The 16,056-nt window shown below is 40.8% G+C and overlaps 1 protein-coding gene across 1 annotated transcript in view; it reads right to left on the reverse strand.

Moving 5' to 3' along the window:
• Positions 1-14,254, reverse strand: part of KCNK1 (potassium two pore domain channel subfamily K member 1) — a 28,146-nt gene extending 13,892 nt beyond the window's left edge. Inside the window, exon 1 of the mRNA XM_021527111.4 lies at positions 13,653-14,254. Coding sequence (XP_021382786.1) covers positions 13,653-14,007 — 355 coding nt within the window. The 5' untranslated portion in view covers positions 14,008-14,254. The remainder of the gene's footprint in view (positions 1-13,652) is intronic.
• Between the last annotated feature and the right edge of the window lie 1,802 nt (positions 14,255-16,056).

A 16,056-nucleotide genomic window follows, 5' to 3' on the forward strand; every position in this document is an offset into this window, starting at 1 on the left:
TGCCAGGTGCTACTGCTGAACCCTGCACCTGTGCACTGTAGTGCTCTGCTTGAAGCCTGGTACAGTTCACTAGAAAAGAGATTTCTAAAAATTTATAATTCACACCTGTTACCATCTCAAATGCACCCTGGGATGTGTCAAAAGCTTTGAATGTGCTGCAGTGGCACTTACTGCAGTGTTTTAATCACATATCCAGTAACTGAAGAATACCTTTCTAGTCTTGCAAAGTTAATTTCTCGCACTGAAATGAATCACAGTTTTTCTTCCTACCATCTGGAAATAAAAAGAAACAACCAGCTGCAAATTAGTAGGCTTTCCACCTCCACTTTGAAACAAAGATTGCTTTATTGCACCATCAGAAATTACAGAGCATGAAAACAGTGAAGGAAACTTGTATTGTGGGCAGTAAGGAATTATCATACAACATTAAAAAATTAGGCCATTTCACACTGTGGAGTTAAAATTAAATCTGTAAGCAGCATCTTTGCATTAAAATGCAACCTCACGTAGAAGAAAGTGTTATCTACTAGATGCAGCAGTAGAATAGGAATATTTACTTCTGATCTTGTTATTGATTTGACATCTGGAACTCAGGGAAATAACAAGCATCAACTCCCTCATTTGGCAGAGAAAGACTCATAGTCCTTGCCTATTTTTGTAAGATATTTCAATATTTCATATAAGTCAGTCATTCACCATAATGTATTTGAATGTGGATAAATTCTATTACTATCTTCTGTTTCAATAGCTATTCTCAGAAACAAAGCTAAACAGAAGCAAAACAATTTAGCACAAATAGGAAAAAATCACTAAAGCAACTAACAACAACACAGAACTGAAGTGCATCACGCTCCACTTTCATGCAAGCACATTCTATCTGGAATAATAAAGATAAATTATGAGACAATATTTAAATAAAGACCAAAGCGAGATACTTTTATAGATGAGATGGCTTACTCAAAACTCTAAATCACAGTCCTATATATGATGCTTGATGACACTCTCACATCTGAATACAGTCTAGCTGAATATATTCACTATTTCAAGCTCAAAATAGAACACAAATTTGCAAAACTCAACAGGGAAATACTTCAACTGCTGTGAGAACTAGTTTACTGAACCACAAACAGATTTTATAGATTCACTAGTCCTATTCAATTACTTACATGTTTAAGACATCCCACATAGCAAACATTAATCATTGGAAACACAGATTTGATAGGACAAATAAGGACAAACGGGATAATCACAGCTGTATGTCCTATCACTAAAAAAAGGGAAAGGAAAAGAACTGTGGTTGCACATATTATTTATGTTCACAAGCAGATGAAATGTAGAGGTTTTTGCTTATCTAGAAGTTATTTAGAAATAAACAGGAATGTAGCATTTAGGAAGGTAAACTACATACACAAGACATTTAGCCAGCAATGTAAAGACACAGACAGAGCAACTTAATTACTCTGTGATTTTCAAAATCTGTATTGTCTGTTTAGACTAATGGCAATTTGTTTTAAAACAATGCACTTCGCTTTGCTACAAGAATTTCTCTTGGTGGGATAGTTAATGACTCCAAAAATTCTTACAAGTATTGGATGACTTTCCTAGTGGAAATACATAATTCTAACCTCTCAGGGCAAGAATAAGATAGGCATGAATATAATGAAAACACGCAACATTAAATCAAGTATGACAAAAAATATGACAATTCATCAAAAAATACTCCAGTAGCCCAATCACAACTCTGGACTCACAAAGTCAGCCAAAGACCATTAACACTGACCAAAGCTTTTGAGACCCATTTCCTTAAATCCTTTTCCAGTAAGGTAGCACACATATCAGAAATGCTTAGCCATCATCCATACTGAAGGTTTCATGTTCAGCACCCTCCTGCCAGCACTTGCAAACAGTGACCAACATGGAAAAGGCTGGACTGACACAACCTGTGACTCTGTAAGGAAATGTGCTGTACATGGCATCTTTCAGACCTCAGCATAAAGGGGAGGGGAATCTTAAATTATTGGTAATGCCAAAAGAAAGGCCTAGCAATGAAGAGCCAGAGCAGCAATGAGTAAACTAATAATTAACACACATTTAAAAGGGACCAATTTCTTTGCAAGTGTCTGGTCCTATGAATGCATCTAGTTTCTTATAATTGTCAATGACAAGAATTTGTAAACTGGGTACAATGGTATGACTGCATTACTTCCTTACTAACTCCAAAGAAAATGCAATTTCCCACATAGCAGTAGTTACAAGGCAGGAAAAAATTGAGTTCTCCCGAAGATACACGCACCTGAAATACACTGGAGATAAATATTTTAATGACGGCATCTGAATTAACAAAAAGGAGTCCAGTTAAAATTCTCTCAGCTTTGCTAGCGGACATTTTAATCCTGTGTAAAATAGTGCTCCTTTACAAGGGACAGCCAACAATTGTCAGGTACACGATCAGTAAAGGAAATACTTTCTCAGGTTACCAGCTCCTTTCTTATACCTGTTGTTGATTTGGCTGTACTTTTTTGATTCTTTCTGTGCTTCTACCACGTAGCTACATGAAATGCCTAAATAATCCCAAAGTAACTGCTAGGAAAAAAGTTGCTATTGGTTCTGCCCCCTCTTGTATTGGTTGCAGTTTGCTCAAATGTAGTACCTCAGAGCAAACTAAACCAGCAGGAAGAGAATATGTTTCTTCCAGTCTGATAAACTGACTTGGCCTACTGTTGTGGTCCTGTTGGCAACAGACCTAGCACAGGGCTGAACCCCAGGGTGAAAATCAGGGATCCAAGGCATCTTCCTACCACTGGCAAAGCAGTTAGGTAGGCTCAACCCATTTTGTTTTTCAACACCCTGAGCAAACCCTTTGCTAGGTAAAGGGATGCATCTGGCATGCTAAAGCAGAGAAAATGCTGCCAACCTTCTCACAAAGGCTACTCAGGCATTTGGTCAGTTATGTGGGTCACATTATCTGGTGTCCAGTAGGTTTTCTACACATAGTAAACAACTGTATGATTCCCTAGAAGGGAGAGGCAACATTTCTGGATTCTCCATTGAAGATACAGAAATGTGCATTGCACACTTTGATGTGGCTTCTGTAAAACTCTATTCAAGTAGCTGTGATTTCCTCTAATATTACTGAGCAGAAAAACTATTACTAAAGGAAAAGAAAAAAGAACATCAAACGCAAGAAAATAAAAGCCTGCTCAAGTGCATCCACAGGATGGGAAATCAGCTTACTCTATGGGAACACAACCTAGCAGCAGAAATGGAGAATTGCAAGACAAAATACACAGGTTCCTATTCTGAACCACACCGATGACTCATACATGGTCTTTCACGATTGTTTTTCCTTTGTCTTAGCTTATACTTTAGCAAAATATATACAGAAATGTCACTATGATCTGTCAAGATGCAGAACATAACAGTAGTGCACTAATCAGCAAAGCCGTTTCTGGTATGCACATGCTTCAAGATACACTGATAAAACATTATTCAGAAATGTGAAAGATAATCACCATCTTCCTCGTGACATCTAAGGACATGGTGTAATGCAAGGCTAAAATCAGGAACTCAAACTTCTGTTTGAGGTGTTGAGAGAGCTTCCATCTTTTGCTTTGATTGAGATTCATGGCTAACAGTAACTCCTAGGATAAATGAAATTTTCCTCAAAGAAGCATACAAAATATGTATGCTTTCAGGTGGCAGCTAGAAAACCTGACCTGAACAATTCAGGTGGCTTCACTGACGACACAGAGCTGCACTAAAAGATACAAGTGAAAATTAAAGATGTATCTTTCCACTACAGGTAGCCAGAATGTATATACATAACAACTATAACAATAAACTGAGACCTAAATCTAAGGCCGAGATTAGTCTTGGATTTTTTTCCTTATCAACATGAATTGTTGGTTCACACAGTGATGCATCCTGTAATGTTCACAGTTCCTTGGTTACCCAAACAGAGTTGCAGCAGTGGACCAGGAGCCAGGTTGGAGTCCTGGACTTCTCAACAGATGTGTAAATGCAGAGGTAAATTAAACAATCCTCACATTAGATACATTTATTCCTAAGTACTAATCACTCAAATGATTTACAATTTAATTTCTGTGCGTTAATTTCTGTACACTGCTTAGAGTTTACAGTAGCTGGCATTTTCAAATAGTAACACAGTGATACTTCTTTGAGCCCTGTTCCTTTTTCCTATAGTGCTCAGTCAGCATCCCAACACTAACCAAAACAGAGCCATGGAAATCACTGATCACAGAACTGTTAAAGTTGGAAAAACTCCACAAGATCATCAAGTCCAACCATCAACCTATATAACATATATAAATAAGTAACAAGACCTGCTGTGAAGTGTTTAAAATATAATTGCGCATTAGTAAATCATACAGCCTAGAGCTTCCAAAACTCAACAAGAGATAGAAGTCCTCTGGTTTGTTTTAGAGTTCTCTCATTTCCTTTAGACTGCAAGCTTCAAAGGAAAAGGTCTATGGCATTCTTGTACAGCATACAGCTGGGAAAATAGCTACTTTGAATAACATACAAAACAGAGATTCCAAGGCCTTCCCATATTAATCTTAAATACAATGATCAATTTTTAAGGCTCTTTTCCTTTTTTAATGGAGGGAGATGTATAGACTTCTATAATGATAATTAAGTCCAAGAGTCAAACATCCAAACTATTTAATTTTTAGCAGATCTCTGGATATGTTGCTACTTTTCAAACATGAGGAGGCTTTTTCCACTTTAAAGCTACATGCAGTAGAGTCTCAGCCTATCAGGGAAGAGGTGAAATCAGGTTTTGCCTTGTATTGGCTCTTGGTGACTCTGAAGTAACATCTCCTTTTCAAACTACATTGTAAACAAAAGAGGATACCTACTCTAACTTGTTTCTGGACTTTAGCACTAGTACTGCATGTTGCAATGTCTGAGACTGACAATCACATTTTAAAAGCTCAACTGAGTAAAACAGGTGTTCATAGTGTGCCACATAGTTTTAAAGTATCAAAGAGAGTAGAAGACCAAGTGGCACATAAGGGAAAATTCAATAGAAACTTTAAAATAAAATCATACCTAAGTCCTATTCCAGTCAGTGCTGCATTATTTGAGATTTTCTGAAGGATTACTTTTGCCTCATAATGCTGAGAAATCTTCTCATACTTGGAAATAATTACAGTTTTACCTTCACCCCCACCCCCCGCCATGGTGGGCAGGACACCTTTCACTAAAGCAGGTTGCTCAAGGCCCCATCCAAACCTGGCCTTGAACATTTCCAGGGATGGGGCACCTATAAGTAGATTCATCTCTCATTCTGCTTACTGGAAAAAAAAAAACAAAAAAACGTGAACAATGATGTGTCTTAACATTATCATTTCAATATTTAATTCTGCTTGGTCTCTCTTTTACCTTAAACCGACATATATGTCTACTCTTAGAAACCTTCTGTGAAGAAGCTACTATTAAAGAATTTAAGGTTATTCAGCTGAATCTATTTAAACAGTGTTTAAATAACTGAAAAACACAGAAGGAGGTACTTATACTACAAGCAAAATTAAATTCAGAGGTACATTTTAACATTTTCGTTTAATTTTGAGTTATATTAAGCACATTCAAAAAAAGTACTTGGTGTGTCAGACATGAAATACATGAGGAACAAAATATATGACAAAACCCCATTCTCATAGTACTAATTCTTTCAAATGCTGCATTTCCCATTATATTAAACTACACTTGGAAACATTCTATGCAGAGATTCTGGTCATGCCAGAAGTTTTCAATTTGTGGTAGAAGACAGCAGAAAGCCTCTACTTGCTGTTATCATAACAATCTGGACTCACAATTTGCAGGAGAAAGATGGAATTCTGCTGTAAACTTTCTAGCACTAAATAGTATGCAACTTTGTCAGAGGGCACAGACTCAATTTCTCACACACAAGCAAAGGGTATTTGGAAGACTACCAGGCCAGCTTGTTCCACTGGCAAAACCTGTTTCCCAGCCCAACCTGCAACTGGCATTTCCCTGGTTCCTCAAAGATGATGTGATAACTTCCAAAGCTGCTTGAGTGACTAGCACAGAATCAGTTTAAAGTACAGACCATGATAATACTTAGGAAGCATCAGTTAGTAAATGTTTGGAGTCTGGTGACAGCTGGTGTACCATTTGGATTCATATGTGCTTTTCCTACAAGGACGCTGGTACATTCTGTTTTCAGAGATGAATGTGTATCTTTTCCTTTCCAAGGAAAAGGAAATTCATATGTTCTTCCAAGAGGCACTTGGATACTTTTGTGAAGTACAGTACTTGAAAAGCTTTGCTCCATTGATTCCTTTCAGTTCTGCTCTTAACCAGAACCACATCACTGTTCTGACCTCATAAGAAACAATCTCTTTAAGGTTTAGGCAGGGTTCTTCAGTGATAAAGACAACTGGTACATTTCTTCTGAATCTTCTGGGTCACCATCAGTAACTACTGTAGATCATCAGTTTAAGTTTGTACAAATATCCTAACTCTCAAGCAGCTGATGTCAGACCCAGAGAGACAGTAGGTATTAAGGTAGCAAATTCTTAAGAAACTTTTTATTACTTTTCTTGAGTCCTGAAGGCATTAAAACTCTGATAGGAATCCTAATTTCTCCTCAAAATGCTAAACTTCTATTTCTTCACAGACCAAGAAATAGTCTGGTCTTCATATGATTTAGTAGCTTGTAATCTACTTCATAATTAACCTGGAGCAGTGACTAAAAAAGGCATTAGTCCATAGGTATGATATTATTCTATTAAAAAAACCCTACGGATTGATGATGATGCAGTTGGCTGAAGCGAAACAATGAAAGAACCAAACCAACCAAAAAATAAATGAAAATAAGAGAAACAACAGGTTTAAAAGACACGTAAAAAATTATATTAATATAAAAGTGAAAATCCTACCAAGTAATGGCCAGGAGCTGCAGGATTTGGCTGTTAAGTTTTAGAAATCCTGCTCTGAAAGTATACACGACTTTCAACTTAGGGTTTGATTTGGAAATGTCAGTAGAATCATAATACAAATTCCAGCTTCACAAAAGGGTTGAAAAATAGAAAATATTTAATGAAAGGCAATTTCAGGGGAGATTACTCTGTTGCTTTCAACTGTTTGTGTTTCAGCGCAGGAAGAATGACCCTAGGCCAAACACAGAAGGACTACAGAGGCAGCGGTTGCAGTCCTTCACCTGCTGAGAACTGCTGGGGTGGCTCCTCATCATTGGGAATTGAGCAAGGCAAGAGGAACTGGAGGATACAGAAGTGAGGACAGAGTTTGTAAAAAAGACATTCCATCCATCAGCAGCCAGCAGTGCTGGTAATAAAATAATACAGTCTTGGTAATCCATGGCTTCCCCAGTTTCTGTCAGTAGATGGTTTTTACTACTCACTGATCTGTAAAGAAGGCCAAATATTGGTTTAGAGTGACTCTTGACACTCTTTGTTTCAGCAAGCACAAAGCAGAATTTTTGGCTTAGTTGACTGCTGTAGTGCCATGAGAAACCAGGAACTACCACCTGCCTGGAACATTAGACAGATTTTCTCTCTGCTACTGCTTACTGCAGTGAAAGAAAACAAGACCTTTGTCCTGGGCATACAAGAGATAATGTGACCAATCTGCTGGATGTAACTCACCTCTGTTACTCATCTCTGGTAACTGAGTGCCTTCTATTCTGAAGTCCAGAACCTAATACCTTTCCCAAAAATGTTTGTTAACACAGATTTTGACAAAATACAGGGGTTTTGGAGGTACTCACACCATGCATTTTTGGTTTGTGTATTTTGGTAGGTTTGCTTGGTTTCGTGTTGTCAGGGTTGTTTTTTTTCAGTTTGCTTGGGTTTTTTAACTTGTCAAGACCCTTCTTCTCTGGTTGTAAATGTGATTTTTTTTTTTTATTTTTTACTATTTCATTGAACATTCCCATGATTTTGTGTTGTATACATACTCTTTCACAACTCCCCTAGATGGTGGGGTTTTTTGTCTCCTCTTCCTAAGGAGTTCTAGAAAACCCTAGTTCAAATCCTTGTACTGAGAATAACATTGAGCTGAACTCAACTGAAATCTCCCACATCCTAGGAGACAGCACCCTGGGGCCAGACTTAAATATGACAGCAGCAAATCTGGAACTGCTCCATGGGTATAGAATGAAGGAACTTCCCTTGAGAAGAAAGCAGACACACAGGCAGACAGAATGACTCTGTTTATACCACTTAATTCAAGAGGTAGGATGCCTGGTTCCAGGACAGTCTATTGATCTGGAGGCCAACAGCCTTGGGGCCAGTAGCTGTCATTACCCTGTCCCAGAAAACCCTGTAGGCTTCAACCACTTGGCTTCAGATCCAAACAGTTGCCTTATTGAATGGAATCCTTCTCCTCTGGCATCTTTCTCAACCTAACTGATTTCCCTTGCTCTTAGAATGTCTCCTGTATAAAACCCATTCTATTGCAGAGCACAGCACAACCTCCCTTTACTCCCAAGATCATCCCCAGAAAATTACCTTTTCCTGTAGATGTTATTTCCAAGTAGCAAACAACTCTTAAAAGAAAAACAAAGTTCCCAAAGTTTGGCATATTCACCCTGGTGAATAGCTGCAATTCATCACAACAATTTAAATAATCTATGAGTGCTGCAGTCAGAGCAACAGTACAATGAAGCTTCAGTGTTCTGCTGGAGTCAGGGGTGACTACCAGTGAGAGAGATCCAAGTTTAATCCATCACCAAGTTTGTATATTTTCAGATAAGAGGCAACAGAGAATCTTATGTCAGGTCTCTAGACAGACATTTGGTATGAATTATGAAACACATTTATTTGGTGTGTATTAATGAGATAATGCAGCCATCACCAGGGACAGAGCCCACATATTCTAACAGCAGCAAAAATAACATCTGCATTTCACATTGAATTCAAGCATGGGCCAAAAAACCTTGCTTTCCCTAAAGCATCTATAAACTATCCTCTTTTTTATTATTTATTACCTTAAGTTATATTCGCATTTTTCTATACAGGTTTGAAAGATCCCAGTAGTTTCTTCCACCTGAGGGCTCTACTGTAAGAGACTACAAATCTTATTATGTTATTTTAATGCTCCATTGTGATGCTTTCATGGCACTTGCTCATCTTCTTTGGACTTGTTCAGATCTGTAATGCACACTAAATATGCACTGGATGTGGGGCCTGTTCCCCTGAGGGAGAAAAAAGGCAAGAAAATCAAGCACTTGTGAGAAGAACATGGAGAGGATGATGCAGACTGCCAGGCTTCTCTCTCCCAGGTCTCTTCATACAGAATGAAGTTTCTTTTGCAGTACATCACAGCCTCGCAGTCTGCTACTTGTCATAAAGGCACAGTTTCGTTTCTCTAGCATGTAATCAGTAGCCGTGCTTATGAGAGTCAGATCTAACAGAGAACACCCTTATAAATCAAATTATAGATGCATTAACTCCTCATATAGCTTGGCAGTTAAATAACCTGAATGCAAAACTTTTGCTGAAAACCATATTGTATCTTTACTAGCCCTTCAACCAATCATTTTCAAAGTAACACCCTCTGTTAGCATTTATCTGCAACTACTGAATTACTACTCTTCCTTACTCCATTCATAATACAGTGAGCAGAAACCCAAATTCAGTCCATTGTGGATCCTCAGTGACATTCTCTGAATACAGCACAATCAACCCATCCTCAGCACCAACGATGAGATTGGTACAGGCTGAATTCTGGAGGAAATGCTGCTTTCACAAAGCACTTTGCAGACAACCATGTTACAGGCTTCAAAAGTGGCTGAATATGGACAATCCTCCCCTCTCTTATTACCTTAACTCTGGTCATTCAAATGAGAGGCCAGCTAACCTCAATCAAAAAATTTAAAAAATGTGTTGCCATCATAGAAAAGGCAATTTCTCACCTTTTCTCTGCAAATCCCTAAATCAGGACAAGACTATCCTCACCTTCCTTCTAATGGGTATCTCGCCAACCCTATCACAGAAGAGAAGGATGCAAAGCAGCTCTTCCTCAGCATCCCTCTGGTGTCTAAATGTGAAATCTCCAGCCATGCTTGTAGGTGGCACAGCTTGTAGATGAATGCAAAAAGCTCAAAGCTGGACAGTCAGAATAAAGTCTTACAGCCCATTTGTATAAAATGGCATGGAATATCCTTGCACTGAGAAGACTCTTTCCAGAAACAAACATAGAACTACAGGCCCCAAGTTCCTAAATTGGCAGAACCTTTTCTTCCCTATCTATGTTCCTTCAACAAGCCAGTGTACTTTTCATATCTGTCAACACAACCAGTATCAATTTCTTTGGTTGGTTCATTCTGCTACAACTCATGTAATGTAGTATTCCCATATTGTACCAATATGGGATAAGATGTTAGACACTGACAGCATGCCAAGATGAGTGAAAACACCACCTGCAAGGGTGAGTGCAAAAAATTACTTCATTTTTATTGTTGGAAATAAAAGACTTTAGTACAGATGGCACCACAACAAAGCCAACCATAAAGAACTGCTTCAGCATAATGATTTGATGGCATCTAGCACTGAGACAAGCAGACCATAGATGTGTGTCAGGTATTAATTACAGCAAATTTCCAAGGCAGACACTACTTAAATGCACACAACTGTATATTCTTAGCGTTTAGGCTGTCAATTATTAATGACCAAAGGGCTTCACCTTACACATGGCTCATATGGCATTCTGCACAACTGCTTAAGTTGCATAGGAAGGAATAAAGTCAGAAGAGAAACCTGCTGCCTGTCACTGCTACACTCTGCTGAAGCCTCACCACCAGTCCATTTCACTGCCCTTTGCTTGCCTGTCCTTCAGGCAGCTTGTGACAGTCCTGTGACAGCCCATGTGCACAGCAATATTAATTGCTTTCAAGTAGCAGTTTGCCTTATTCTGCAATCTCCTTTAAGATTTTTTTTTAAATTCTTAACTGGCTTTATAATTTTCTTCAAGGATTTTCTCTAGTGAGTAAGAAGCCAAAGACTATACTAAGGACAGGAGGGAATAGGAAAAGTCAGGATTGCCAAATTTAAACACTTTCACACATACTCTATATAGAAAACGGAAAGGTTATGAAAGAAGCCTTGTCCTCTCTACAAGAGATAGGTGTGCATTTATTTACATATGAGAGAAAAATTCAGTCAGCTGAACATAAGGAACATCCAGGTGCTCCTTGTAGTTTCAATTACACACAGAAACAACCCTCAGCTGGCACCACCAGTAGCAGGGTTCTCTTTTCTGCTTTTGCCCTTACTGTACTTGGCAAAGGGAAGGCATTTCAGGCATACACTTTATAACAATACAGCATATTTTATGTTAAACGCTTCTGAACAACTGTTTGAGGTGGCCAGGCAGGTTCTTCTGCTTGTCGTCCCTTTTAATGACCATTTTAAGAGACTTGAAAGATTTCTTGCACTGGTGCAGAGTCAATTGAGGGGAAAAAAATGCACCTCACCAGAAATACCTGTGCTCTGGGGAAGATTTGACAAGCATTGGCCATACTGTACTGATTTGTATTTATACTTGTCTACTTGTACAAACTCTAATTTATATTAAATAGGGATTAAGTGCAGCTGAAGGTTACTGCATAAAACAAGAAACAGATGGATTTGGTTAAAAAGGGCCCAAGTCAAAGGACTATCAGACACAGAAGGAAGTACCACCACTTAATGCCGGGGTCTATTACATCAGTGATGCCTGGATGACCTCAGTTTATGAAGCTCACAGAAATAATGAAAACTCACTGCACACGTGTCAGACCTCTGGGTTTTCTGTGCACACAGCATGTAAGGGTCATTTTCCAAAAGGTTTTCCATTTGGACAATTTGGTACCTTGCGTCTTCTTCCCTGGTAAGGCCTCTATGATCAAGCCAGCTAAACATGCAGGGCCAGGTTATGCCTTGCCCTTCAGCAGACATGCAGTGGGAAAGAGATATCCCTGCCTGAGCTGTACTACTGAAACCAAATATCCTGAACCTGTATATCAGCAGGAAGTGTTAAGGTGTTACCAACTCGGACCCAGCCCCACTGTCCCAACTGTGAACATTTTTTGACTGAGTCATAAAAAAAAAAAAAGAGGGGGGGACTTAAAAAAAATTTTTTTTTGCATTATTTTAATGTTACTACACTACAGAAAAATTAATTTGAATATTAAAATAGCTCTTGGACAAAATCATTTACATTTTATAGAACCTAACAGTATAACTGATTAGAAGTGAAAAAAGCAGGTCAATTCAGCTCCTTACATTTTAAATGCTTTATAGCTTTGCAGAAAGAAAAAAAAAAGGACGAAAAATGTGGGTGCTGAAGTACTATCACAGTTCTATGCTTTTTTCATCAGTAGTATTCCTATATGTTGATTAATGCTTGGAAATTTATTCACTTAAAGAATTTAACTGCTTTAAGTGTGTCACTTTCTCTCTTCTTAAAAATTCTGATAATTAAGAAGTGAGGAGGGGAGGAGTTGTAGAGACACCAATACCCCTATTTTACTTTTTAAAAACACAACTTCCTTATAACCCTAATCTGTATACTCAATGACAGCTAATTTATAGGACAAGCATTGCCTGTTTGAGATCAGTCAGGAAGCACTAACATATGATTAGGTGAGAAAATTATTAAATGTCACTATTAGTATCAGCTGATTAAATTTCCCATAATAGAAGGAGTGTTAACTTGGGGGCAAGGAGAAAAAAAAAAAAAAAAAAAAAAAGGCACAGTGCATCTTTTACAGTAATATCAACGTTCTATCAAGAGACAAAGCCCTCTCTGGTTGGACAAATTTGGGGTGATTATTTTTAAAGCTTTTTTTAATGTAACAAGCCCTTATTTGTGTCAGTGACCTGCATTCAAATCACCAAAACCCAGTTTCCCAGCACAAATGCCTGCACTCATCCTTTAGAAGGCTGTCCACTATGATGGTACGTGAAATGCAACTACTGTAAAAATAAGTGCTTGTAAAAACTATGGTCAGAGGAACGTTTCCTCGAGCTTTTCAAAACACCAATGCAAACTGCTGTCTGGAAGAAAAGAAGCATTATCCTTCAGTCACTCATTTACAAATATTAAATGGAAATTGACAGTAAAACATATCAATGAAACTTAACTTCATTATAACCAGGTTAGCAGTCCGTCCCCCGTCCATCCGTGTATGTGTACCCCAAGGGGAAAAAAAACAGCCAAAAAAACCAAAACCAACCAACCAAACAAACAAAAAACCAAAACAAAACACCCCCCCCAAAAAAAAACAACAACAAAAAAAAACCCAAAAAAACAAAAGAGAACGCCAAGGAGTCACCTCTAGAAGCACTAGAAGCAATTAAAAGTTCAAAGGAAGAGCCGGGCATCTCGCCGGATTTTCGAAGCCGCCAACGATTTCAAGGTGAGGAATTGGCAGCCTGGCTCTTGGCTGACGCGGGGTCAGTCACGGCTGATGCATCCCGCACAAAACGTGCCTGTGGCACGGAGAGTTGGGAAGTACGGCTCCCTCCGGAGACCCGTCTCGCCAGGGCGGGGGCAGGCAGCCGCCCCGTGCCCCGGCCCGCAGCCCCGGCCCCGCCGCGGGGCCCCCGGGGGTCCGGCCGCCCCGGAAGGCCTCCGGCAGCGGCGGACCGCCTTTGCCTTACCCGTGGTGGAGAGGACGGTGCTGGCGAAGAAGAGGGAGGAGGTGAAGTCCCAGTTCCAGTTTCCCGAGGCGTTGCTGAGCACCGAGACGCCGTAGTTGCTGGCCTCCAGCACCCGCATCAGGAACTGCTCCAGCTGCTGCTCCGAGAGGCAGGCGTGCTCCTCCAGGAAGCGCTGCTTCAGCTTGCCCAGCTCCTGGCGCAGCAGGTCTTCGTAGGGCAGCTCCACCGAGGAGAAGACCACGGCGCCGAACACCAGGTAGAGCAGGTAGCCCAGCACCAGCAGCGCGAAGCACCAGGCGGAGCGGTGCTGCTCCACCAGCCGCACGCAGGAGCTGCCCGCCAGCGACTGCAGCATCTTGCCGAGCCGGGGCCGGGGGAGCCCCGGGCCGGGCCGCTGAGGGAAGCAGGGCAGGGCAGGGCAGGGCAGGGCAGTGCGGCCGCCGGCTGACTCTGAGGCGCGGAACGGCGCTGATGTGGCGCTCACGTGGAGGCGCGGCGCAGGTACCGCGGCGGAGGGAGGGACGCGGGGAGGAAGGGCCTCCCCCTCCTCCTGCTGCCGATGCTGCTCCCGCCGCCTCCTGTTGGGACGCCGGCTCTTTCTCTCCCTGCTGCTCCTCGTCTCCGAGTAACGCGTGGAATCCCCCGCAGGCGCTCCGAGAAGCCGACCGAGAGCCTCCCCCCGCCCCGCGCTGCGGCGGACGTTTATTCATTCCCCTTTCCGCACAAATGTCTCTGGAGATTTCCTTGCCCCGCTGCTCCCCGGGCCCTGCCGTGAGGATCCCCCAAAACAGCAATTCCTTCCACTATTTTGTTGGCGGTATTATGCTTCACTTATTTATTCATTAATTCACGTTTTAACGCAGAATAAGGTGGCGCAGTGTGAAGCAGCAGGCTGAATTTCATTTAGTGCAGGATGTGATGAGTTCAAGGAGAAACCCAGATGTCAGGTGTTGAAGTCCTCCCTCAGGTCTGTAACTTCAAAATGGGACCTGCTTGGGGGTGCGGTTTGAACCAGGTGACCTCCAGCAGCTCCCCAAACAAACTGAAGGAGTCTTTGCTCTTGTGAGACGCTTACTTTTTAACAGTGTGGAGTGCCTGGCTAGTGCTCAGAGCCACATCCACGGTGAATACAAATGCGCGGTGCAGCCGGCTCTCTGTGTAGCCCCAGCCAGAGATCTTCACAAGTTTCACTCTGAATGCTTCTTTCTTCATCCATCTTGAACTCCAAACCAGCAAACACACTGTAAACTTGCCAGTTGAGGCTCCCCACCAGATGAAAAGCAGCAGTAAAAATTACAGCTTCCCAAACTATCCCTTAGGGTGAATAAAGACAGCTTCTAGTAAAGGAGGGAGAGAGGATTCCCTGGTCGCAAAGTTCTGCCACGGCCCTTCCATCTCTCATTGCTGATGGCAATTTATACAGACAAAAAGGAGTAACTTGCAAATTAGAAATTTACTAGGGCTGAGCCAGGGAGTTTGGACTGAGTAAATAAAATCCAGCAACCTATCTTAAGCTGTGAGGTACCACTCTTAAGCTTAAAGGACTACTGTGGGAAAAGAATAGAAAAATGAAAGGCAAAAAAATAATTCAGGCTAAAAACTTAAAATGATATGTCAACATTTCCTTTTATACAATAGCTATATGAAGCTATGGGATAAATCTGTCCTGACAGAACAGCTCATCCAGTTCCTGTCTATTCCCCACTGCCAGCCACAGCTGGGTCATTCCAGGGCCTTCAACACATCCCCCCACCCCCATGTTTCATTCAAATGTAAATGTACTCTTACATAGAAACTGCAGCTGCTTGAATGGTTGGTCAGTAGAGCACTGGGGAGATGTGGGAGGTACACAGGAGACAGGCTGAGCAGGCAGACTCTCGATGACGTTCTGGGAGAACACATGTGTGGTGTTCGTGATAGGTAGTGGTCATGTCTTTCCTATAAAACAGAATTTTCCCAACCTTCAAGCCAAATATTTGTTTAAAGGTTAGAAAATGTTTGCCTAAAGAACACACCTCTCTTCAGTGATAGGGTACAGTGGCTGGGGAAGCTGAATCAGCCTCCTTCAGCTTTCCATTTTTATGAATCAGTCACTCTCCATTTTTAGAAGCCTCTCACACTTGGAGGCTTGTTAGGCTGAAGAGAAAAGGAGGACTCTCTGCTGAACAGAGCATGCAATACTCTCTTTACTCAATTTTTATCTCCAAAGCTTTTTAGAGGCATGGGCTGAGGGGAACAATGGTAGAGTATCACAGCTGTGTCACCAAAGCATTCAGTTCTTGGTTTCAAAGCAAACATCTTTACAGTCTGAGTTTTAGCCACCATTATTGATATTCATATTTTAACTCAAAGCACTTAAAATAACTAGTAACTTAGTTATAGATTTTTTTGGGATAGGAAGGTG

This window comes from Lonchura striata, chromosome 3 (genome assembly GCF_050655825.1).
Source record: "Lonchura striata isolate lonStrDom1 chromosome 3, ASM5065582v1, whole genome shotgun sequence".
Classification (NCBI taxonomy): Eukaryota; Metazoa; Chordata; class Aves; order Passeriformes; family Estrildidae; genus Lonchura; species Lonchura striata.